This window comes from Moschus berezovskii, chromosome 10 (genome assembly GCF_049115385.1).
Source record: "Moschus berezovskii isolate FMDL1 chromosome 10, NW_MosBer_1.0, whole genome shotgun sequence".
Taxonomy (NCBI): Eukaryota; Metazoa; Chordata; class Mammalia; order Artiodactyla; family Moschidae; genus Moschus; species Moschus berezovskii.
The window spans coordinates 75,351,383-75,375,331 of NC_142469.1; the positions used below are offsets into that span (position 1 = coordinate 75,351,383).

The 23,949-nt window shown below is 40.7% G+C and overlaps 1 protein-coding gene across 6 annotated transcripts in view; it reads left to right on the forward strand.

Annotated features, from left to right (window-relative positions):
• The first annotated feature begins 807 nt into the window (after positions 1-807).
• L3MBTL3 (L3MBTL histone methyl-lysine binding protein 3) overlaps positions 808-23,949 on the forward strand; it is a 109,714-nt gene continuing 86,572 nt past the window's right edge. For 3 of the 6 annotated variants that reach the window (XM_055433299.2, XM_055433304.2, XM_055433305.2), the window contains exons 1-3: positions 2,261-2,878; positions 4,469-4,542; positions 22,571-22,687. In XM_055433299.2, the coding sequence (XP_055289274.2) occupies positions 22,586-22,687 (102 nt within the window). In that variant the 5' untranslated portion in view covers positions 2,261-2,878; positions 4,469-4,542; positions 22,571-22,585. Of the gene's footprint in view, positions 892-2,259; positions 2,879-4,468; positions 4,543-22,570; positions 22,688-23,949 lie in introns of those variants that run through there. The other 3 variants (XM_055433301.2, XM_055433303.2, XM_055433302.2) reach the window with 3 other exon arrangements.

Sequence of the window (23,949 nt, forward strand, 5' to 3'; positions counted from 1 at the left end):
GGAGGCCTACAGTCAATCAGTGGAAAGCTGTCAATACCCAAAAACAATACTCTCTCTTGATCTCGTTTTGATGCCCTAACAAAGACAGGTTTTGCTGTTTAGGACCGCTCAGCCATCTTGACTGAATACATTCAGAAGGTAGTCCTCGACCTGCTTACTGCCAGAGGACTTTAACACTGATTTCTGAGTTGACATATGTATCCCAACAGATTTCACAACAGAGGCCTAACACATTTAAGCTGTCAATAAAGACCAACACTTAAGAAACGCAAGGCACGCGGACACTTTACATGCACACTTTATAATGCATTCTTTCAGTTCTCTAAGACAGGTTGTGTGTCTTTTTGGGCGGGGGTGGGGGAGCTTAAAACTTTATTTCTCATTTTTCCTGACCTGTAGCATGTGTTTAGCCTTTAGGCTGTGTTTTTGTAAGACCAAGGCCCACTCTTTAATGGCTGAAAGCATACGTTTAACAGTACATGGTGGATCAGCTGCTCTGAGAAATGCCTTTTTTAAAAAAGTAAAGTGGAAAATAGACAAAGAAATCTATCACCTTAGCAGTCTTTCATATTTGTTTTGATTGTTCTGGAACCAGCTCTGAGCTGGTGACAAGGGTATTGAAAAGATGCACCTGAAACAGGATCTGCGGGCTGCTGCATTTGCCAACCGGCTTTAACGCTGCTTTCCAGCGGCGAAGGCGCAGCAGCATTAACAGGGAAGCCAGCGCGAGCCTCCCCGGCAGCGGCGGCGGCACGGCGGCACCGGCACCAGCGCAGTTTCCCCTCTCCCCAGCCCTGACTCTACGCGCACATGCGCACTGCGCCCGCAGCCCTGGACCATTTGTCAGGACTACTCGTGAGACGGAGAAAAAAAAAAAGAGAAAATTTGGGGGTAAGAAGCGGTTGATCGGATCTAATCTCTAATTAATCTGAAGATTTGTCCGTGCCAAAGCCCATTCATTTATTTTCCTAGGTGAGGATGAAAGTTAAGAGACCTCTACAGAGAAGGAAGCGCACCCTCGTCTTGTGAAACAGATCAGGGGAGGGGAAAGGACAGAAGGGGTTTCTCCCCCACTTCTCTGCGCCTCTGGGAAAGAGAAGAAAACTTAATCCTGGGGAAAAAAGTGGGCAAGTGACTCGGAAACGGCTGGAGGGGGAGTCTCTGGGCATCTCACTCTGAAGTAGTGAGTGCGAGTGTGAAAGAGGAACAAAAGAGAGAAAAGAGAAAGGAAAAAATGGGGGGAGGAGAGACTTGTATTTTTTTCTTTGCGCGCACACGGGGAAGGGTGTGTGGGGCCGTGCGGAAGGGAGCCGGGGCGAGGCGGCCGCGTCGGGCTCTCGCCCGCGCGCAGGCGGCGGGATGCGTGTGGGCCCCCTCCCCCGCGCCCCCCGAGCTTGTCACTTTGGTCGCTTTCATGACACCGGGCGCGGGGTGGGGAGCGCGGCGGCGCCGGGCTCCGCCGGGGTGCGTGCCCGAGTGGGCGCCGCGGAGCCGCAGCCCGGGCAGCGAGCGCGGCGGCCGAGGCGGGGGGCGCCGGCGGCGGCGGTGGGGGGGCCGCGCGGGGGTGGCCGGGGCCGCGGATCGGTGCGGCGGAAGGCGCAAGCCCCGCGCGCCGCCCCTGCGGCCCCCTCCGCCCGTGTGGCCTTTGTGCCGGGCGCGCACCGGAGAGCGAGCGAGCGAGCGCGAGAAGTACAAGTACGGGAGACCGAGGCAGTGGGAAAAGAGGCCGGGCCACTTTCTCCCCGTTCGGGCTGCGGAGAATGGACTGGTTGAATGTGCAGGCGCGTCTCCCCGGCGTGTGCTGTGTGTGTGTGCGCGGCGGAAAGGCCTCCCCGACTCCCACCGCGCACACGCACACTCACACGCACGCACACACTCACGGACCCGCGGCGGGCTCGGCGGCCGAGAGTTTGCGTTTTCTTCCTCGCCGCCTCCCACTTCCCGACCGACTGTGTGAGAATTTCATATAGATCAGCTCCAATTTCCGCCATTTTGGGAAAGTTGCACAAAAATAAACCCTCCGGTTTATTTCTGCCCGAGGCAGGAAAGTGCTTCGGGAAGCGAGGCGGCGCGGGCCCGCGGCGGCCGTCCGCGCGGGGGAGGGCGCAGGGCGCGGGCCGGGCCGGGAGCCCGCGCCGTCGCGGCGTTCGCCCCGCGCCGTGCCGCGCCGCGCCGGGCCGGGTGCGGGCGCGGGCGTGTGTCGGGAGGCGGCGGCCGCGGCCGCGCCGGGGCGGCGGGCGCGGGTGGGGGGGTTGGGGGGGGCGGCGTGGAGCTGCTTTTCCTGCAACTTGTTTACGCCGTCCTTATATTGGGGAGGCAGAGAGGGGTCCGAGGCGGGGCCGCCGCCCGCCTCGCGCGGCGTGCGTGTGCCATTCCGGAATAATGGGTTTTGCACACTAGCGTCCTGGGCCCGGCCGGCCGTCCTCCCGCCGCGGCGGCCCGGCGGGGGGAAGTAGAGGCCGGCGGGGGTGGAGATCGGGGAAGCGCAGGAGCCGAGGCATCCGCCGCGCGCCCCGCGAGCTGGTGGCGGGGGCGAGGGGGGGGAGAGGGAGGAAAACTTGGGAGCCCTGGAGGCGGGGGAGGGGGGCACGGTGGCACGGGCAGGGGGAGGGCGCAACTTTCGTGCTGGTGGTAAAACTTTAATTACCTTGAAAGAAAAAGGCCCTCCGCTCTCCCCCACCCTCTCTGGACGAAGCCCGGCCCCAGCGCGACCGTGAGAGAAAGTTTAAAAGCGGGCACTTTGCTCCCCGCCTTCCCCGCCGAGGGGTAGGGGGATCTGTTTGTCCGTCTGCGCTCGGAGAGACCTGGGGGTGACGAGCCGCCCTCCGGGGTCGCGAAGATCGCGGCTCTCACCCCACCCTTCCACGGGGAGACGAAGGTAAACGTCGCTTCAGTTTCCCTCCTACCTCCTCCCCCCTGCCCCCCCGCTTCCTTTTCCTCCCCCTCCCCGCCGATTTTTTGAGGGGACCCAAAAAACGGAGTCTCTTTCCTTATGCAACTTCCTCGGACGCTGTGAGCACGGCCCTGCCCCCCTCCCTGCATCCCTCGGCCGGCTCCTTGACCACCTCGGGTCCACCGCCAGAAAAAAAAATGCGTTAGAGATCATTCACAGTGCACCGAAACAAAAATAGATTTTTGATTGTTCCAAGTTTAAGTTAAGGGAAACTGAGATGAGAAATAAGAAGCGGGGTGGGGGGGTGGGGAGCGGCTGGAGCGAGTGCGTCGAATTTTAATTTTCCTAGAATGTTGTTTGTGATAGCTTTATTGCTGTGGGGAGCCCGAGAGTCTCCGTACTGCCTAGCTCGGTCGCGTGGATTTTTGCGCAAGTTTTTAGAAAAACACTGACTCGAGTAGAGCATTTCTCCGGAAAGTTTCAAGTGCAGCAAAATAGCGAACGTGCAAAACTGGCCAAGGGGAGACCTCTAGTGGTTAGACGCGTCTTTAAGTTCGGAAGGCCGAGAGCAAACTTTGGCCTTTACTTTTTAGCTACGTAGTCCGTTCAGACGTGGAAGTGATTAGACGACCTGAGCCAGGGGCCAGATGTTGTAGGAGAGGATGCTGATCAGAAATAGAAAGTTTAGTAAATGGGAGAGCAAATGAAATCTAAGGACCCAGCCTTCCAATTGGGGTACTTCTATGGGAAAGTAGAACCTTCGGAACTTCATGACTTCTATGGGAAAAACATTTTGCTTTTATTCTGGGATTTGAGATCGGTCAGTCTCTGGATTAGACGCAGATGTTTGATTTTTTTTTTTTAAATATTTGTTATTGTCTATACATTTGATCAACCTTTAATCAGGAGTGACTGGATAATTTCATTTGAATGTTAATAAAAATACGAAGTGCAATACATGTTTAAAACTTTGAAAAAATGAAAAATACTTGTGTTTGAAAAGGCTCATATAAAATCATTTTATATGAGCTAATCATTTTATTCTCTAGTAAATATAATTTAAGGCCTTATTTCGTTTCTTAAACACATATATAGTTATAAAATAAATGACCCCATTTAGCTCTAAGAGTGTAATTTTGTTTCACTGGTTAAGATTTATTTCTGAATACTTTGTATAAGTTGGGATTTAAACACTTAAATATATGGACGAAACTTGCTTACATAGTATCTATTCTTCTGCTGGTGTGTGTTCTGCAGGGTAACTTTAAATAAGAGAAGCGGTGAGAGAAATTAAAATTGAATCAAATGATCCTGGGAACTTTCATTTGCTTGTCATACAATGGAAGAGACTTTAACGGGAATTTAGGGTAGGGCAGTGATATAAATGTAACATCAATTTCACCTCATCCAAAGCTAGTTTATTTGTGTGTGTTGTAACATATTAAGTGGTAGTGTACAAAATTATGCAATGTCAGTAATTCAGAATTTGAACGTATTATCTATGAGTTTCAAGGCTTCTATTTTTAAAATGACAATACTTTGATTTTATTTCTCTTCTCTTTAAATCGATGATAGACCTCCAGGAGAAGTCTTGAGGGTGAACCACAGTCTTAAAGACCATCAGATAATTACTTCTTCACTGCCACTAGGTAAGAGTTGTGTGTTGAAACAAATTGCTTGATATACTTGCACATATTAAAGGCTGCATTTGGGAGTAAGGAAGGAGAGTGTGGAACAGAGTTGGCAGAAAAACATCATTTTGAAAGGGGTGCTTTGAATTCATGAAAGTCTTGACCCTGAGTGTGACTGAAGCTCCAATTAAAGCGTTATGAAAAATTAAGAGATTGTTGTGGATATTCTTTGGACTGGCTTTTTACTGGATTCTTAATTCACACTTCAACTGTACCTGTTCTTTACTGAAAGTAAATAGTTTTATTCTTTGGAATTGAGGAAGTGGGAAATCTAGAACAAAGCAATTGTGAATTAATATAGCTGTTGTAGAAGTACGCTGTGATGTGGAAAGTTCTGGAACTTGGTAAAATTTTGTAGGTGGTATTTCCAATAAGATGTTTGGGCACGTTTAAGTAACTTATCTTCTGTGGCTCAAATCCTATGGTGGGCTGACGTGTGCCAAATATCACGTCATAGTGTTGTAGTGAATTTCCAGTGTGTTAGCATAAACTTGTCAACCTTTAAGTATATCACCACAAGCAATACAGCTGCTGTCCAATAAAGATCTCTTTGGTAATTTTGGAGGGGGCTGGTTAGTCTCCAGTAATCCAGGGCCTACACTCAGAACAGAACGAAGGTCATTCTCAGGCAAAAGGGAACCCTGTCTGGGTAGAACATGAAAGTACATTTGTATGACTCTAGTGCTTTTCTACTATTGATGATGATGATGTTTAGTTGATGTCATGTCTGACTCTCTTGCGACCCCATGGACTGTAGCCCACCAGGTTCCTCTGTCCCTGGGATTTCCCAGGCAAGAATATTGGAATAGGTTGCCATTTCCTCCTCCAGGGGATGTTCCCAACCCAGGGATGGAACCCGAGTCACCTGCATTGGCAGGAGAATTCTTTACCACTGAGCCACTAGGGAAGGAAGCCTCTTCTACTTTTTTAGAACTGATTTTTTTTTTTTTAATCGTTGCCTTTCTTTTTCTGCTTCTTTTCATTTTCCTTCTCTGTCTCAGGTATTAAAGGAGTTGCTAATTTTTGTTTGGCAAAACAAAAGAAAACAAAAACTAGCAGGACTAATAATCCTTTTTTAAAAAAATTTGAATTTTATATGGGAGTGTAGTCGATTAACAATGTTGTGAACAGGTTCAGTTTCACAGTAAAGCAACTCAGCCATACATATACATGTATCCGTTCTCTCCCAGTGTCCCCTCCCATCCAGGCTGCCACATAGTATCGAGCAGAATTCCCTGTGCTATATAGTAGGTCCTTGTTGGTTATCCATTTTAAATATAGCAGTGTGTACATGTCCATCCCAAACTCCTTAACTATCATTTCCCACCACTGTTCCCTACTGGTAACATAAGTTTGTTCTGTTAAGTCTGTGAGGACTAACAGTCCTTGTTGAGCCACATTATAACCATGGTAGGTGTGGCCTAGATGTCAAAACTGAATAAATACCACTGTAAAAATGATTGTCAAAAAGGAATTTATTGTCATTTTCTGCTCGTGGATCACCTTGAGAAGTATAAATAGCAAAATAAATAGATGTCCATGTAGGTGATGCAGCAGAAACAAGGGGACAAGAACGGCTGACAAGAAGATCACACAGATGGAGGTAGAGTTCAGACAGAGTGAAGTGTGTTTCCTAGTATGGTTAGTTTCATGTTTAGATATGCTGAGTGGAAGACAGTGGTTATTTTTCTTCATTTGGGGAATCACTGTGATTGTAGGTAGAGTGCTAGAATAGGAATCAGAGGACAGTTAAGCCACTAAGTAGACCACTTTGTGTAAATCACTTTAACTCTTTTAGCCTAGATTTCCCCTTCTGGAAAATGGGAGTGACAGTGCTTGCCTTGGTCTCTTTGTTGAAGGGATCAAATAACGTTTTGAGAACGATGAACAATTATTCAAATGTTTGGTAGTCATATTATCATTTTACCTTAGCCAGGTTTTGTGAAAAGGGCAGAACAGAAGGTAGATTTTTAAATGCTGAACACAGTGATTTAATTCTTGGCTAAAATAATTGGTTAGTTTTTGGTGTACATATTATATGGACTTGCCACAATGCTTTCAGGGGATATTTCATTTCTTTAGGAAAATAGTAGTTTCTCTTTTATGGCTTTCGTGAGGGAAGAGACCATGTTTTAAAATGGTGCTGAATACAAATCATGTTTTGTTTATCTCAAGGTAGTCATTTAATAGGTAGGAGTTGGTGAAATAAATACTTTAATATAAAATAATACCAAATTGTGGAAATGGTAGGGTGGTGAAAGAGAGGGGTTGGTGTGAGGGGAATTTATGTACTGTAATTAATATTTTAGTTGCATGGTCTGTTGGGAAATGAAGATGACAGAATAGGTAACTGGAGTAGTAAGAATTTAAACTATGGGGACCAGAAACTGGGTCCTGCAAATGACTCTGAATTTCGGGGGTGCTCCCTGTAGGGCTTTTTCCTCCCAATGTTTTCTAGAACTCTTGGCTGCTTTATTCTAATCCTAATCAACTATATGTTATCTAGATAGAAAAAAGAAAATCACCAGTCATTGCTTTCAGTTTGATAGTACTGAATTTGCCAAACTCTGACAAGTTTTAGCCTGTCTCTCTTATCTTGTAAATTATCCAGTCAATATTCTAAGAACCTAGAAACCTCGTAGTGGAGGTAAGAAGAAATACAGGGCCTGTTTAATTAGTCCCTGTGTAATCGAAGGTTGGTTCTTGAATAATTCCACTGTTTTGTTTTGTTTGATAGTTTATTTCTAAGAAATACATATATCAACCAAGGCTATTTATAATAGATGCAGTTAGGACAGGAAATTTACAAAAGAAATTATTGGGTTGGCCAAAAAGTTCATTCGGATTTTTCCATAGGCTGGTACAGAAAAGCCCGAATGAACTTTTTGGCCAACCCAATATTTTAGGTAGTGTGGACAAGGGTACCCTTGGTGTCCCAAAGTTGGGTAACCTGAATGATCCCTCTAGTGGTATTTCTACTAGTTAACCGATTTTTATTGAACTCTTACAGTGCTGAACACTGAAAGACTAGGTCTTTGCTATTGAGGAGTTCCCTATACCCTTCCCCTGGGAGTTTGATTAATGAAGTCAAACTGAAAAGCCTTTTAAGTCCTTTTTTACGAGACAGGGTGGTTTGCAGGAAAGAAGAAGGACTTTTGAGAGGCACTTGTGTAAAGTTGACTGGTTCTGGATGCACCTCCAGTTTCTTCCTTGGAAGTGTACTTATAATTAATGACTTGGGTAGTGATTGAAAGAATTACATGTGTATTAGATTGAGTTGGCCAAAAAGTTCATTAGGGTTTTTCTGTACCATCTTACGGATAAATCTGAATGAGCTTTTTGGCCAACCCAATAATAAAGCTTTGTTATTATTGTTTACTATTCTTTCTGCAAGTCAGTGTTTTATGTCAGTCAGTTGATATGTATTGGGTATCTTTGTAACTCTGTTGGAAAGTGCTTTACGTAATTAATGCACAGAATAGGATGAAATAAAGGACTTTGTTGGGGCTGCGAAGAAACCAACAATCTCTGGCCTCAGTATGCTCATAGTCTGTTGAGGAGATAACCCATACACATACAAGGATAATTACCGGAACAAAGCTGTGGCTCACTGCTAGTAGTGAAAGGCAGAGGTAAATGCAGTGGGCACTGTGGTGGCACTGCTGGCCGTGGCGATGTGTGTCCCTCACATAGGGACCGGGAACATGGGGCGCCCTTTGCGAAATACTGTGAAGTGTTAACATAGTCAGTGTGATCGTATGTTCAGTGCCTTCTGAATGTCAAGCGTTGAGCCGGATATTTCACATTCATTCCTTCACTCGTTCACATAACAGAAACCTACTGAGTGCATTCTGTGTGCCCAGGTACTGTTTTAGCAGTATTATCCCTAATACTTTCAGTAACCTTGAGTGTTTGGTATTATTAATTCTCTTTTAGAGGAAACTGGTGCTCAGAGATACTTAGTAACTTGTGTAAGTTCATATCGTGCAGTTTGGAAGGGCTGGGGCAAAGGAAAATGACACTGGCTTTTGTTTTGTTATGTCTTTAACTTTCTAATTTTCAAAATAGTAATTCTTACAATATTTCCAAGAAAACACATTTCCAGATTTTGAGAAATAAACTTGCTTTTATACATTGGTTCACTAAGATGAGCAATAGCATACAGGTGTAAGAAAAAAATGATGGGAAGAAAACACTATTTCTTCACTTTCCTCTTTCTTCCTCCCTTTTTAAAAGTTGGGAAAAGACTTAGTTGTGCTGAAAAGAACACCTTGGTCTATCTAGTTCATGGCCTCAATGATCATTAGCTATTAACAAAACATTACTGAGATTAGGTTTGGTAATTCAGTTCAGTTCAGCTCAGTTCAGTCGCTCAGTCGTGTCTGACTCTTTGTGACCCCGTGAATCACAGCACGCCAGGCCTCCCTGTCCATCACCAACTCCTGGAGTTACTGGGCTTATTTATTAAAAGGTTTCATCTGTTCTTGTAGGAAGAGACCTGATAAGGCAGTAGGGTTTGTTTTCAGTTAACTTAAATTAATTGATAAATTAAGTTTAAATCAATTAATCATCAATCAAAAGAGTGGGACCTAAATTTACCATTTTGTGAACTCATACATGATGGAATTTATTGATTATAAGAAAAGAAAACTAAAATGAGGGATAGAGATAATAATGGTGAGACGCTGGAGACAGGGAAGAATGTAGAGTGTGAGAATCAAAGTTTAAAAAAAAGATACAAAGGATTATGACTAAGAATATATTCACCAAAATGTGATAATTACTGATATTATGCTCTAACCAGAAGAGTAGGCCCATTTACAAAATAAAGTGAAGAGTCTTTGATTCATTAGGTGGTTCTGGTTTATAGTGGGAGTCATATGACATTTCTGTTATCTGAGTCATGGTCCATCAAGCAGAACTTTAGTCTTAACTTCAACGGATGCTGTTGCAGGCATTGGTTATAGGGTGATGGACTGTTTCTCCTTTGTTGAAGCTCTATCGTCCAACAAATTTTTTTAAGCACCTGCTGTATGTTGGAGTCTTTCAAGATTGGACCATGGCTTTATGTTACGTGTGCTTTTATAGAATTAAACTAGTTCAGTTACTGGAACACTTTGAGTAGGATGGTTGAGGCACCAAAATCGGTTGATTACTTTCCCCCCATCTGTTAAACTGACTGAACACTGAACTGTGAATTGAAGTCCCTGGTCTGGTTGTTAAATGATCTAAATAATTTCACCCCATTGCTTTGTGGTCTTATTTGGAAGATTTGAGGCCTAGCTATTCAATTTGTTGATAAGGAGTTTAGCTGCAAAGGGTTATCAAGATAAGCCTGTAGACATGACTTCTGTGACAGAAATAAAATCTGGACAAATCTAATTTATTATAGGCAAAAGAAATCAAGTGTAAATCTTTTAATTTTAGCTCTGTGTTCTATAAAAAATATGAAGCAGAATAAGAAAAAAGAATGTACTACTTTTAGCATTTAAAAATTATGAAGTGAAGTAAGAAAAAAGAACAAGATACTACTTTTAGTTTTCTTTTAAAATTTAAACTCGTGCATATTTTGCATAAGCATGGAAATATCTCTGTGAGACAGGTTCTTGCTCTTTTTATGCCCTTGAATCCCTCTAATGGGTGTAAAATTTCTATTATTACCCTACTAGTGTAGTGTATGGATGACATTATAGCACTTTTCAGGATATTTCTGCCTCAAATTGAGTATCTCATAGTTTGTACATTGAAAATGAACTTCAAATAAAAGCATTCGAAGAGAGTGTGTTAAATATGCCACAAGACTGTTAATGTCAGTTTGTGATTTCATTTTCTATATACATTTTTTTTTTCTCGAAAGGCATTTTTCATTTTCTGTTCCTCCTTCAGAGGAAGTAAGTAGGTTAAGGCCACAGACTCTCAAACAATTCATCCCTCTTACAGTAACAAACGGAAGGGCAGGAAGTTGAGATTTTGTAAAGGTTGCCTTTGGTGACTACCCCTTTGCATGTAATCTTCATAGTAGAAAAGGTAGGAAATCAGATAAGCCATCGATATGTTATAAATAGAGTCATTTTCATTAAAACATGACTAGTAGTAGATAGATACAGGAGCGGGAGGTGTTTCTTGACAAAATATCAACAAGAAGGAACCGTCCTAATAATCGATTTCATATATAAAGGAAACCTAGGTTAGCTGCCACTCAGGCATCTATTATATGAACATAGATAGGGACAGAAAACCCAGATTCTCAAGAATTTGTTCTTGATTCTATTGAGATTTCATTTTTCACATTGAAGTCATCTACAGTTCTACCTGCCTAAAAAAAAAAAATCTATGAACTTGGGCCCTCAGGGCAGAATTCACATCTCTCCACAACAGATCTCAATTCCAGTATATGTGCGATTCAGAGTTCTTATCAGTCAGGGTTACTGGAATATCAAAGCTGGTATCTGTCATGCTTGATTTAAAAAGAAAATTTTTCTTTGTAGCAAAATATTTGTTGAGAGACGCTTCAAGGGTGAGTTTAGATTTTTCTCTTATCCTTATTGAATAAGCCTGTTTAAGAGGCTTGAATTTAACTTCTTTTGATGTGTTCTTCACTGACACTTAAATAAGGAGGGTTTCTTGGAGCTGGAGAGTTATCCTCTTGCCAAAGAGGTAAATAAATACTTAGCAACCTCCTTGTTAGAATTTCACTGGAGAATCTGAGATAGATGCACAAATGAAGATCTGTTTCTGATTTTCCCTCTCCCCGGTCCTTGCCCACAACTAGTCTGTTACATTTTCCCGTTCTCTTTTGTTCATTCATGTGATAAATTTTTATTGATGCCTACTGTGGATGTTCACATGAGGGTAATGAAATGAATAAGTCAAAGTCTCTTTCCTCCAAAACCTCCTGTAAAGAAGGATCATGATATGATGTAGTAAGTACTATTATTGGGGTACAGAGTCTCCCTTCAGTCCCTGTTCTTCTGGCATCTTACACACCCATGTTCCAGTACTTGTACAGAGAAAGACTCACTGTAGTCATTTGAGTCCCCTTTGGAGAGGATCCATAGCTTTCATCTCTCCTTTCTCTATAGGCCTCTTACTGTGATTTCTCAATGGTGCTTTCTGTTTGCCTCTGTGTTGGTTTTCTTGAAAGCAGGTCCTGGAACCAGAGTTGATACGTGAGGATGCTTTTATGCCTTCTCAGCAAAAATGTCACAGTAAGGTTGCCGATGGCTTAGTCTTAGGTCGTTGTTCAGAGATTATGTCCTTCATACTTTTCTCATTGTTAGGATGTTCTTTTCTTTATAAGAGCTTGGAAAAACCAATACTTACTGACTTTTCATCAGTTTCCTAAATTCATTTTGAAATTTTACTTGTTTATGAAATCCCAGAGTCCTACCATAGTTCTTAACTCCCACTTTTCTGCACCTTCACCTCTGGACTCTGGAGAAATCTAATAGGACTTTGTGGCGCAGAGGTATTAGCTTTTGTACAGTTACCATTCCTCTGCCCTGAGATATTCGGACATCTGGTAAACTCATGCTTGAAGGGAATGTGGACACTGGAGAACAACTTGTTTCTTTTCTTCAGAATAACTGTAGCTGTTGTGGACTGAGTGTCTCACAGAGTACAAAGCACTTTAACATGCATAATTTTTAAAAGTTTAAATTCCTATGAAGTAGATATCCCTATTCATTTTTTAGATGAAGGAGCTAAGGCTTAAGAGAGGTTGGGTACCATGCCCAAAATTATTCAGCTAATAAGTTGTGAAGCCTGGATTCAACCCAGGCACTTTTCAGCTTTACATTAGATTGGCTTCTTTATTGACTAAAATACATTGTGTTGGGCACTGTGGTATCGTCTGAGGGTCACTGTTTTGGGAAGTGAAAGTCTGTTTATTGGTTTGGTGATCTTTTCTTATCTGTAAAATGAGGCTAACAATTCTTGGCCAACTTAAAAGTTAGCTGTTAGGGTCAAATAGGCTAGTATTGGTAACATCCTTTAAAATGACAAAGTGTAGAAGAAGCCCTCCAGTTCCACTATGTCTGTATCTCTGGAGTGGGTGAGACTTACTGACTTTGTCTGACTCCCCTTATGTGGCCGTGTATTTGTAAATATGTGAGTTTCCCATGACAGCCTGTGTACCTCTCAGGTGTCATGAAAGTGCACAGGAAGGCATCAGAGAATAAATCAGAAAACCGTAGATAGACCTTAAGAGGCGGGGCCGTGTCTTTCCCAGGATCACTTTCTTGGGCCTGGACTCTCAGTCCCCAGGACTTTCCCCCAGTGTTAGATACTACAGATTTCAACACATGGATGCAGACTGGGAGCTCAGCCAGAACGTAGCATCTCTGTAGTTGATTTTCTAACCTGGAGATGAATGAATTCTATCTTGTAAAATACTGCCTCTTCTTATGTTATTTCTTAAATTTATTTTCCATAGCTCAGCATTTTCTGAAAAGGGGTTCCATGGGACTTGCTAGATTGTGATAACAGAGCTATAGGGCTAAGTGACTGTGGGAAACTTGGATTCAGTGCTTCACAGATGGCTGCATTGCTGTTGATGTGTGCCATCCATCTCCCGAAGACCCAGAGGTTACCTTTCTCCATCACCACAAAACTTGTGTCACAGGACACACAGACATGGTCTCCTATAAGTTCTGAGGAGCAGACTTGGGGACAGTTTGCCCTAGCCTTTCATCTCAGTCTTGCTAACCTGCTTTAGCCCACAGTGTGCTGCCAGCCCAGCGTGATGGTGAAGAGAGCCCTGCCCTCGGGTCCTACTCCCTCCCTACATGGCAAATCCTTCTTCATTACTTCAGAGGAATTGTTCCTTGAAGAAAGCTAGTCATTTCGAGAGCCATGTAAATATGAGGGATTATTGTTATTAACACAACATCTACTTCTGTGTTGTAATGTTGACATCTCCTAATGGAGCTTTGAACACAGGTGGCTTACCATAAGAGACACCACTGAAATAAAATGAAGGGAAAGGGGGAAAAAAAAGCCAGTGACCCATTTTTTAAGGTCACTGAGCAATTCTCATGATCTCAAATAATTGTTAAAGCAGGTAACTATAATAGTTAAGATTTTATTGACTGCTTAACTTTGGAGGAGGCACTGTGTTGAACTGTTACCTGACTCATTTCATTCAGTCCTCACCATGTGCAATGAAGAAAAGTTCTGTCACCGTCCACATTTTATAGATGAGGAAATTGAGGCTTCACGGCTTCCTGCAGTCACGGAACAGGGCATTGCCGAGCCTTGGAAAGTGAATTGAAGAGGAGGAAAGGAAGGTTATGGCTCCTTTAGGAAAGGGCAGGGGATGGAGAGAGGAACTTGAGAGGGTGTGGCAAGTTTTGAGGATGATGCATGAAGTGTTTGATTTGCGTCTGTGAAAGGATGACAAGGAGCAGGGTGGGTGGGGAGAGGGAGGCTTTATACACCATTTTAATATGGGTTTAGCAGTGGGCAGAGGCCCTTTCGATGATATTACTGAAGGTGATGCTTAAGACTTATTTTTTGAGAATGTCACAATGTGCCAGAGACAGCTTTTGGTCTGTGATGATTTCTACAAAGTGATGGTATTCGTGTGAGCATCATAGCAACAGAGCATTGAATCCCCACCGTGGATGTTGACTTTTCTTATTATTGTCTCACTCTTCTGCAGAGCTGTCATTTTTGTTTCTTTCATGGTCTTGATTTAAGGGTTAGGATTCCTGACTTACTCTTCACAAAAGATACATTGCCCTCTTGAACCAAAAACTGGTGTGTTTAGTTCATTGACACCAGACACAGATCTCACTCAGTCCCATTCTCTCTCTGAGTGATAGAATTAAATCTGATTCTCCGATGCTGCTTCTGGGGTAACGCCTACCCCCATTTTACAACTACCCCCAGCTCTTGACCTTGTTATCTCTGTAGCTTACTTTTGAAAACTGTACCTGTTAATGGTAAAGCTATAAAATGGAATTCTAAAAAAAACAATTTTATTTAAAAATATTAAAACTGTTTAACTGGCGTTAGTGAACCTTAGCTGTTCTTGTAAATACTCTACTATTTTGAAAACAATGGTTTGAGCAGGAATGGCCAGGCTGCAGTTAGTACCCTTTCTTAGTAATCTTTAATACTGACCTTATCTGCAGATCCAGACTTTTGGTTTCTAGGCAAGGCCCACTCTGTCCCTTTGTGTTGCAGCTACCTGATTGGGTTGCTTATCTTCCAAGGGACTGTTATCTTCTCTTCATCTCAGCCCTAGGCAGCCTCTTCACCTTGAATGTGCTGTACAAGTGCAGGCCTGGGGAGTGTCTGCCCCCAACTCTGAGCCGCCATTTTATCCTCTCCTGGCAGATGTGAGCAAAGGAATCATACATATAAAGAGAGGATTATGAAGGACTCTTTATCTCCAGTCAAAATAAGATACAGGAGATTCTTGACATTTATGATGGATATAGCCCATGACCATCGCCAGTCCACAACCTGAAAAAAAATCGTTGTAGCACCTAATTCCTCCCTTCAGATTGCTAAAGTATAACTGAGTAATGTAAATGATCTCTCTAGACCTTAACTACTTATCTTACTTGATGAGCAATTTTTGTACTGTCTAGAGCACTTATTGAAACAAATTCACACATCTTTTCTACTTATTTCCTTTCGGAGCGTTCGGTAGTTTGGTTCACACAAGGTGTCTGAGTCATCATTGCATTTGACATTTCAGCCTTTAATTTATCTGAAACTTCTGTTTTGTGGCTGGGACCTATCACTTTCATAAACATTTCCATGTTCTTGTTCTCTCATCAACGCTAGAATCAACTAGCAGTTCATTTTGTTTGTTTCATTTCTTCACTAGAAGCAAAGTTGTTATCACTTTATTTACAGTGGCTGTAGCACTCAGATAAAGCACTGTGACTCAGAGCACACCTGGACGTTGGCCGGGCCCCTTAGTTTATGGTGTATGTGATTCAGACTTGTCTCTGCAAAATGGCAAATTACTAAATGTCATGGGAGCTTCAGCTGTCACTCAGGAATGGTAGAGATCAAGACAGTCTGCGAATGGCAGGGATCTACTGTTTGTTTGTGATAGCTGAGTTGTGGAGAAGTGAACCCTCAATCAACCCTTTGTCTCTTTCCATCCATCTGTGGAGCTGATACATTTGTGTATGTAGTTAAATACCTACTAGTTAAATTACTCAAGAGCTTTGGGGAAGTCAGTTTTCCTTAATGCCTTCCAGGCTATGGCTTCAATTGTTGACATCAATAAGAAGCTAAATATTTTTGTGAGGAGAAGCACCTTTCATAACATAGTGTATTTTAAACAAATATGAAATAGAATTTTAAAATATATTTTTATGTAATTTTTTTCTTAAAAAAAATACAGATTTAAATATTCAACAGATGCTAAAGTGGCCACAGAGAGTAGGTTCCCATCCTTTAGCTGTCTTTCAGCCAACCATTGCCCCTTCCTGGAGGCAGGCAGTGTTAACCAGCTTTTAACAAATCCTTGTAAAGATAGTCTATGTATATATAAGCAGTACTCATACTGATATATGCCCCATTTGTTTTATACAAATTGTATCACACTGTTTTTATAACTTATATAAAATCAGTAGTATTGATTGTATCTTGGAGCTTTGTCTGTATCAGAATGTAAAGAGTTTCCTCATGGTTTTCTGTAGTGGTATTTTATACTATTGTATGGATGTACCACAGTTTTCCTTTAATGATGGATAGTCGGGTTGTTTCTAATTTTTTGACATTACAAGCAGTGCCATAGTCCATCAATCACCTTTTACATTTTTTATACACATGTGCAAGTATCTATGGGATAAATTTCTAGAGGTAGAAGGGCTGAATTGGAGGATATGTTCTTGAAAATTAGTTTCCATAGAGTGGAGGTTGTTTGAATCAATAATGCCACCATAGTGTATGAGAGGGCCTGCATCTCCATATTCTTATAGGATTTTTTAAAATACAAGATAATTAATTAATTTCATTACCACCTATTGTTTCTAGATTTCTGGTAGTACATGGTAAGCCTGGGCTTCCAAGAATTTCTTTGCATGAGAGATTGGGGAAGTGTATCCATTTGATACATGATTCCAAGGGAGAGTCTAGTTGCACAGCTTTGGTTTAGAGGCAGGGGGTGGAACAGAAGAGAAAGAGGAGGTAATTTTTTAAAAAATTATTTATTTTAATTGGAGGATAATTTCTTTGCAGTATTGTGGTGGTTTTTGCCATACATCGACATGAATCACCCATGGGTGCACATGTGTCCCCCTATTATGAAACCCACTCCCACCTCCCTCCCCACCCCATTCCTCTGGGTTGTCCCAGAGCCCTGGCTTTGAGGCCTTGAGTGCTGTGCTTCATGCATCGAACTTGCACTGGTCTTCTATTTTACATATGGTAATATACATGTTTCAGTGCTGTTCAGAGGAGGTAATTCTGTGTTAAATGTCATTTAGTCTGTCAGCCAGCGCTTTTGTAGATTGTTACGCAAGGAAATTATAATAAAAAGTAAAAACTAAAGTGAACTGTTTCACACAGGAGGGACTTTGAGAGTATCATACATTTACATTGGTGCCAGCAGTAATGGTCTCCACCTACAGTATTGATGAGACATCCACTGTAGGCATTGGAGAGAACACACTAGGTGTCAGTACCCTTGATATTAGCCATTGTCAGGTATAATATAGGTGAGTGGAAATCAGAAGCTGCATTGGTGCATTTCCTGAATATCTGATCTCCAAAGCTGTCCCTTTTGATATCAGCAATGGCTGGACTGGTAAAGAACCCCCCTGGCAACGTGGGAAATGCAAGAGACATAGGTTTAATCCCCGAGTTGGGAAGATCCCCTGGAGGAGGGCATGGCAATCCACTCCAGTATCCTTGTCTGGGGAATCCTGTGGACAGAGGGGTCTGGCGGGCTACGGGATTGCAAACAGTAGGACATGACTGAAGCGACTTAACATGCATGCGCTGGAGAAAAATGGTAGATCTTGGCTAATAAGACAGAGGACCCATCATGGTACACATTTAAGGTACTGCCTTAGGAAATCTCAGCAGACTTAACAAGAGATTTGGAGTGTACTTTTCTGCACAATGAGAAATACTCCTTGTGACTTATATGGTGAGTGACTTAACCTACCTGGTTTTTAGGTCTGTGGAATACAGGTTACACATGAGATGATGGGATAGTGCCAGATGATAATTAAAGAAAATATAAAGGATAGCATTTCTAAGTACTAAAAATACTTGCTTAACTCTTAGAAGCATAATTTATTGGCGTGAAAAGACTGTGTATGTTTGTATACAAGATCATACACTTGCAGAAGACAGAAAAAGAGGAAAAAGGTGTCATAAAAACAGCTTCTGTTAAAATAATATTGGCTTCTGGTTGTTCTACCTGATTAGGAGATGGTGGAAAAAATGCCTAATGTGATAGTGAAAGTAGCCAGTGACTTCAAAATTAGATAAAGGAAAGGAAGGTAGTGAATGTTTTTATGCTGTAATATTTTACACAAAATGTCCATAAACCTTAGAAGGAGATAATGGATGAAAACAATTTTTATAAATGTTAGATATGTGCTTATAGGCAGAATATACTGTGTAACATTACCAGTGTTTTATATGCGAATTATTTTCTAAAATATATAATAAACATTTACTGCAGCCTTTGTACAGTGATAGCTTTTAGATTTCTCTTATTTTTCTATTCCTCCTCCTAGTCACAGACAGGATTTTGCTGTTGTAAATTTCATACATTTATGGTTTTTATGTAGGAAAAGACCAGAAATCTATGTGTTGGATATGTGTCTCAGTGACATTTTGTTAATAAGCCTATGTTTGATGGCATTTTATTAAAAGGATACATGTTGTACTAATCTATATACATCAAGAACTTCGGACCTAGTACGTTGGTTTCTGGATTTTCTTGTTCCAGAAAGTAAAATAAGGAAAAATAGCCTTAGCCAGATTCTCAGAGGGGGTAAGACTTTGAGACAGGAAAAGACAGTGGTTGAAGAAAAACATCAGGGTCGGAATCAGGCTGATATGGGTTCAATCCTGACTGTATCACCAAATATGATTCTGGGTGAATTACTGAACTCTGCAGCTGACTTTCTACAACATCAACTAGAGGGATAATAGAATCCATCTTTCTGTGAGAAAGAAAGAAATGAATTAATTTTTGTAAATTATCTAATGCTTTGAATCCTTTTTTGGAAGAAGGTGAGATAGAATTAATAAATTTAAAATGTTTCTTTTTGAAAGATCACTCAGGTTTTACCTTGTTTATCCACCAGGGGGAAAATTATACTATCACTCTATCAGGAAAAAGTTGCCACTCCTACATTATTTAATAGGGAAGTCAGGTTCCTTGCTTTTGTTTATTTAGTGAGGTAGAAGTCATAGAGAACATCAGTATAAGTCTGAATTTATTTCTTATTTTTACTGCTTTTTAGATGGATTCTTCTCAGGCCTTTACAACTTGCGTACGTGAATGCTAAGTCTTTATAGCTCACATTATAACTCAGAGAAATACAGGTTTTTTTTTTTTTTTTCTATTGAGTGTTTAAGATGTATAGAATGTAGTATAATAACTACTCTGGACCCTTCACTCCTCTTTGCAGTTTTCCAGGGTGTTGCCAGTCTTGTTTCACTACTTTACCACTTAATTAATTTGTAGCAACTTCCTCACCTTGTAGCATTTCATTTCACAATTTTGATTTGTATCTCTAAAAATACATGGACGACCTCCTCTCTTAAAAGTATGTATCATCATCTCTGTAAAAAAAAGCAACTGTATTTCCCTAATATCATCAAATAATTGGTATTCATATTTCCCCTCCTACCTAATAATCTTTTTTTAAAAAAATAATTTAGATCAGGGTTGAAACAAGATCTTTGAAATGCAGAATATGATTTGTTAATATGTCTCAATATAAATTTCAAATTTCTTCTTTCATTTGCTTATTATTCCTTAAAAATTTTTTTTGGTGTATGTGCAGAAAACAACTTTTTAATTTTGTCTAGCAATGGCTTTCAGACTTTTGGGTCTCAAGTCTCCTTTATGCTCTAAAAAATGAAAAAGCCAAAGACCTATTGTTTGTATGTGTTACCCTTATCAATATTTACCGCATTAGAAATTAAAATATATTGGTTATTTATTACTTATAACAATGGTAAATTGATTACCTAAGTGTATACAAGCACACTTTTTATGAAGTATAATGATAGTTTCCAAAATTTAAAAGAAAAGGTGAGAAAAGTAGCACTGTATTACATTTTTGCAAATCTCTGTAATGTCTGCTTAATAGAAGACAGCTGAATTCTCCCATCAGTTTCTGCGTTCAGTCAGTTGCAATATATTGTTTTGATTGAAGCATGTGAAGAAAGTCTCCTTCACACTGGTATGGAGTTGGAAAAGGGAGGAATACTTTTAAGTTTTTCATTAAATGATGGATATTCTTTAATATTATACCAAAACTTGACATGTGGTAATTTCTTAAAGGTTAGTTGCAGTGTGCGATTTGAAATCTTATCAATGAGTTTTCTGTACTCTGTTACATTAAAATCACATTGGCCTGTCCTACATTCTGAATGGACCCTTTAACCATGCATAATTTTGTAACTTTAAGCATTGGTTGTTTGGAAAATACTGCCTGAGTTATGACTTATTTTATTATTAAGTATCTTTAAAGGTCATATTCATGAATATCACCATCCATCCCCTTGGAAAAGTCTATAGCTATTGGGAAGCCATCACGTTCATCGTGGTACATACAGGTTTTCCAAAATGTTCAAGTTGTATCATTAGTAACATGCTGTCAGTGTTTTCCTTCACATGACAGACTCTTTTCATTTATTTTTGACAATGTATTTTCCAGATATCCAAACTTGAATAAACGTAATTTTTAAAGTCAAAGTGGGATTCCAAAGGAAAAAAAACAAAAACCGCTCATTCAGCTTGCCTCTCAAACAGTTCACAAGTACTTCGCCTGTAGACAGCCATGGTACTTTGGCATGCCTGAGCTCTGTGTGCGTACTTCTCTTTGATCAGACAGAATATTAAAAAGATATATATTCAAGTATCAAGACTTAATACCGTTTATTATTTTACTTCATCAGAGATGGTCTTTAGTGAATCTGTCATTTGTTGACTGTGAGTGTGTGGTAGTGAAGAATGAAATGACTCCTACTGTAGCTGGGTGCTTCTGCCTCAGCAGGTTTATTCACTGTTACTTTGGCCCATCAGCGTAATATCAGCATAGTGAAAAAGGCAAATAATGTGCTAGTATTTTTATGAAAATAATTTTGACTTCTTGGACCTCTTGGAGTTCCTAGAACAACTCGTATCTTGCTTCTTAGATCTTTTTGGTGTGATTTCACATTTTCTTTTGTCTATGGTATTTCCCGTGAATAGACTTGATCACATCAGATTTGATGTAATTTTTCCTGGCAAGACTGCTTCATAGATGGTGTTGGCTTGGTAGGTATTCTTAGAAGGCATTGATGGTCATTGTCTAGAGCCATTATTTTAAAAGTTGCAAATGGTTATGTTTCAGTTTTATCATTCCTTATTACCAAGAATTTTTTTCTAAAAGGAAGCTTCCTTTCACCAATGATTTGGTTTCCCTGAGATATAGTTTTTATTGATCTCATGTGATATAGTCAGGAAAAATTCTTGTTTCTTTTTCCCAATAATGAATTAGTGGTTCCCTTGTATTCGCAAAAGGAGATCAATGGGGTGTTCTTGATTGGTTGGTTTTGAATATCATTGTGAACTCATAATAATTTAAACTTACTTGATATGCTTCAAGTCACTGCAGCTAATATCCTCACTTTGGCCAACAGAAGCATTTTCAGATTGGTTTCTGAGTCCTTTTGGTATGAACTCTGCTGTCTTTAATAGCTTCCTTGCTTTTTAATTTGATAAGATGTTCCTGATTCATCTTGCACATTTCCTGCTGCCGGTTAGCTCCTTCTCTGGGAAGACCTGGGAGAAATGGCATTTAGAGACTACAGTCTGAACACTAGGCGGTTAATTTTGACTGGTGGTTGTTTCCAGAGTTTGTCTGGGCAAAGCTAGAAAGTATGCATATTTCTAAAACAAAGTGCTCATGAAATCATAATGATACTTCCATTCAGATTTAGGACCCATTGATCTTTGACCACTTGTCAGTGACACCAATATAATTCCTTACTTGTTTTATCCCATACCACACAGCAGCCTCAGAATAACAGTATCAGTGCTAACCACCAGTGGGTATATGATTATGAAAAAGTTTGTTTTTGGAATTTTTTTTAAAAAATAAAAGTATTATCGCAGTGTAGCTACCCAAACTGGTTATCTTAACATAACACTATTATGTTTGCTTTACATTTTGAGACTGTTTTTCTATTTCTAAGAACATCAGTTTGGCAGCTGTTTCAACTAAATTAAATAAGTTTATTGAATCAATCATACTGTGTATTCGTTGTGTTGATAGAACAGACTTAATTGACAAATTTAGTGTAGATGGCATTTGATAATGGACTGAATTTTCTTGTTCTTTTTGTCTTCATTTTTTTGATCTAAATGGCCTCTCTTCTTTTTCAACATTTTATATTGGGTACTCTCCTTTATGCACATCTACTCTCTTTTCAAAGTCTTAGAGGGGGAAGAAAAAACTTAGAGAGTGAAGAATTCTATCCATATGTGATCAAGACTTTTTGTTTTAAGTGAGTATGCTATGAAACGGTGAATTCCTTTTCTAACAATGGCAAAGGTTTACCATGGTACTTTTTGTTTCAACTAGAACTTATTTTCTCCTGTAATATACTTTAGATTACACTCGAAAAAATGTTTCTGAAGCAGTTATTTCTAGATCTCTGAATGTGGGACATTGTGACCAAGAAAATTATGTAGTTAAGGGAAACTGAAGGAATGACCACTGAAATAAAAACTGATTTGTATGTAGACTGTGTGATACTATGTCCTTTTTTCCTTTTCCAGGTTAAAAAATAAATCATGACTGAATCTGCCTCTAGCACAAGTGGTCAAGAATTTGATGTATTCAGTGTTATGGATTGGAAGGATGGAGTAGGTACATTACCAGGAAGTGACTTAAAGGTAAGCTGTCTGTATTGCATACAATTGTATATGTGTGTACATCTGTGTTTATTATTAAAATGAATTTGAGCAGATATGTGACATAAGGGTTAAAAGTGGTAAGCATAGGTGTATGTAGGTGTGCTCAGTTGCTTCAGTCATTCCTGACTCTTTGCGACCCTATGGGCTATAGCCTGCTAGACTCCTCTGTCCATGGGATTTTCCCAGCAAGATTACTGAAGTGTGTTGCCATGCCTTCCTCCAGGGGATCTTCCTGACCCAGGGATTGAATCTGCGTCTCTGGTGTCTCCTGCATTGCAAGCGAATTCTTTACTGAAGCACAGTGGCTATAGTTTTATATGATACTTGTTCCTCTGCCACTTAAAATAATACACTGCTGGTGGATTGGCAAACGCCTTTGTCATTTGGGGTGGGGGACTAAGAAATCCTTCTGCAATCTGTACTCATTTTGTAGAAATTAATGTATGGTTTCAAGGAACATCATTTTAGGATTTCTATGGCTAATAAATTTTAAGAGTGGTAGACTTAGAAGGCCTAGCTTTGTATATGTTTTGTAGAGATGGACTTTGTAACTGAAGTGAAAAGCTACACTCCCCGTGTCCTAGTTTTTATATGTAAAAACTGGATAAAGCTAAAATACTGAATAAACAGGACTGTTCACCTCCCTTAAATTATTTATACTGTAAACTGTGAATATGGATTTTTGTATAATCACTTGTTCGGAAGCTGGTGCTTCCTGTAAATGAGACAGTTTTTGTGAAAATGAGAACTCTCTTCAGAGAGCAGTGCTCAGTCTGCTCCTTTTCTAGGTGCTCACCCTGCCCGCTTTCCCCAGCACCCCTGCCCCTGCCTGAGCCACTCCCGGACCACAGCTGCTGCCCCATGGAACAGGATTGTGCAAGCACCCACCTCTCATTTCTAATTTGCTTTTGCTCTGATCCCATCTCTGGGACCTTGAACCTGCCTGTGGCCCTTTAGACTTCGTGTTTGTACTCGGTCACTTAGGTGTTTGAACTTCTGATCTCCCTGACTGTCTCTTGGCTTGGCTCGCTAATGCTTGTCTTTCTTGCCTGTCTTGACTAGAAATTCACTCACCCTAATATTGACTTCTTGGAATCTGCTCCCTTTTAGTGGCTACTTGACAAGTACCTGAGCCAAAACTTTTCTAGTTGATCCTCAGTGGTGAGATTTGGACAGTCTGCTTGTTGTTGGAAAAATACTTAGATTTTAGTTGGTTTTGGTTTAATTAAGTGCTGTGTGCC